Raw genomic sequence first — 1,998 nt, 5'->3', positions numbered from 1 at the left:
TATATATATTGTAATGTATATATATTGTATTATATTTTATAAGTAGTAGTATATATACATTATATGGTGCATATACACATGTATACATCTTGTATATTTAACGTATACATGTGTATATGTTTTATGAATTAGTATATAAGTATATCTATATATATTATAATGTATATATATTATAGTATATTTATAAGTAGTTGTATATATACATTGAATGGTGCGTATATATCAGTAATTGACTAATTGTGTATATGTGTATATATTTTTTAGATTCTAATGTAGTATATACTATATATATAGTGTATATATATTATTTAACGTATTTATAATATATATAGGTGGGTATATGTAATGTATATTGAAAGAAAGTTTTGTTTTTTTTTATATTTTTGACCGGGTTTGACCGATTTTTTAACCGGGTTTTGGTGGGTTTGACCGGGTTGGGTTAAGTGGGCCGGATTATGGTGGGTTTTAATTTTTTTACTGTTTGGCCCGTCCCGTCCCGGCCTGTCTAGCGCCAAAACCGGCCATTAACCGTCCCTCAACCCGGTTAAAATAGAAGGGCCGGTTCCGAGTTGGCCCGGACTGGCCCGTTTGACACCCATAGACTTAAGTAACTCGATCACTTTAAACTAAATTATTGGAATATATAAAATAATGAAACAATTAAACCAAAAATTTATTTGATATACTAGAAGAATTATTTTTGTGTAAAAGTTTTTATGATGTATAGAGTTTTATCTTCAATATATGTATACAGAACAAGACAAACTGATAATTCAAAAATTATTTTTAATCGAGTGATAAAAAGTGATACTAACTTAGTAGACAGTAAACAACTGCAAATTATAATAGTTATCCACGGAGAAATTCATATACTACTAAAGAAACGTATTTTTCTTCTCAAACTTATATCCAATCATCTTGATCTCAGCAAATAGGTCACCATATGATGATCCATATTAGTCAGTCATATAAATATATATTTATCCATTCATGCATAATTATTTACATAATACTCTATTTTAGTAATATTTTACAAAATATTATATTACATGATTTGACTCACACGTGCATCACGTGGCGATTAACTAGTATAACTAAAATCACTAGGTTCAGATGAAATTTATTAACTGATGATAGAACATTATCTGATCACACAAAGAACACACACTAACGCCATTCAAATGATAAAATCAACATGACAATGGACTGATAACATGACATATAACTTAAATTGTTGGGTTCGAAATGAACCATAATTAATGACAAACATTTTAGAATGACTCAAAGGGCACACACTTAGGATAACTCAAATGACACAACGAACCTATAGATGCGCGCTTATTTGTCATGCGTTTAATATTTGCATTAGATTATTTCATAACGTGCGCACTAATAACGACAGTTGAAGTAGTAGGGAACTGTTGATGAAGAAGTAGATGCACTAAGCCCTATTAGCCAAGGGTGCACCAACATTGGGTCCATGTGAAGAACTAATTGCCCTAGCACCATTAGTAGGAGACAGGGCACTTCCAAATGTGAGAAATGGGAGTCCAACATTAGTCACCATTTGCTGTTGTTGTGCCTCTTTTTCAACGTCTTGCTTTAAAAATTCCCACCAACTACCATTATCTCTCCTCCTAATTTCTAGTATGGACTCTCCGCGAGATTTCTCCATTTGGAGAATCTCCTCCATGTTCATGACCTCCTTATTGAGCTCACGAAGAACAACATTTTGATGATTCCTGAGGAGATGGTTATGATGGCCTTCATTATTTGGTGGAGGGAGATCCCTCCCGAGGAACCTATTCACCAACAACTCCACTGAGGGGTGGCCAAAGGAGTAAACTTTGTTGGCCTTGCCTAGAGAAAATACCACAATGGCAATTTTAGCACCACATAGCGTACAATGTTCAATAGTCTTTTTGAAGAGACCAGCACGACGCTTAGAGAAAGTAACTTGTAAGTTACTCTCATTTTCCATTTTCACTATGTCAACCC

At 33.2% G+C, this 1,998-nt stretch overlaps 1 protein-coding gene across 1 annotated transcript; it reads right to left on the bottom strand.

Moving 5' to 3' along the window:
* Positions 1–1,441: 1,441 nt before the first annotated feature.
* On the bottom strand, positions 1,442–1,981 carry LOC107852982 (agamous-like MADS-box protein AGL62). Its single transcript, XM_016698015.2, has one exon. It carries the CDS (start codon positions 1,979–1,981, stop codon positions 1,442–1,444), a length of 540 nt encoding a protein of 179 aa, XP_016553501.2.
* Between the last annotated feature and the right edge of the window lie 17 nt (positions 1,982–1,998).

This window comes from Capsicum annuum, unplaced genomic scaffold (assembly GCF_002878395.1).
Source record: "Capsicum annuum cultivar UCD-10X-F1 unplaced genomic scaffold, UCD10Xv1.1 ctg68284, whole genome shotgun sequence".
NCBI lineage: Eukaryota > Viridiplantae > Streptophyta > Magnoliopsida > Solanales > Solanaceae > Capsicum > Capsicum annuum.
This window is presented reverse-complemented; position numbering and strand designations above follow the sequence as displayed.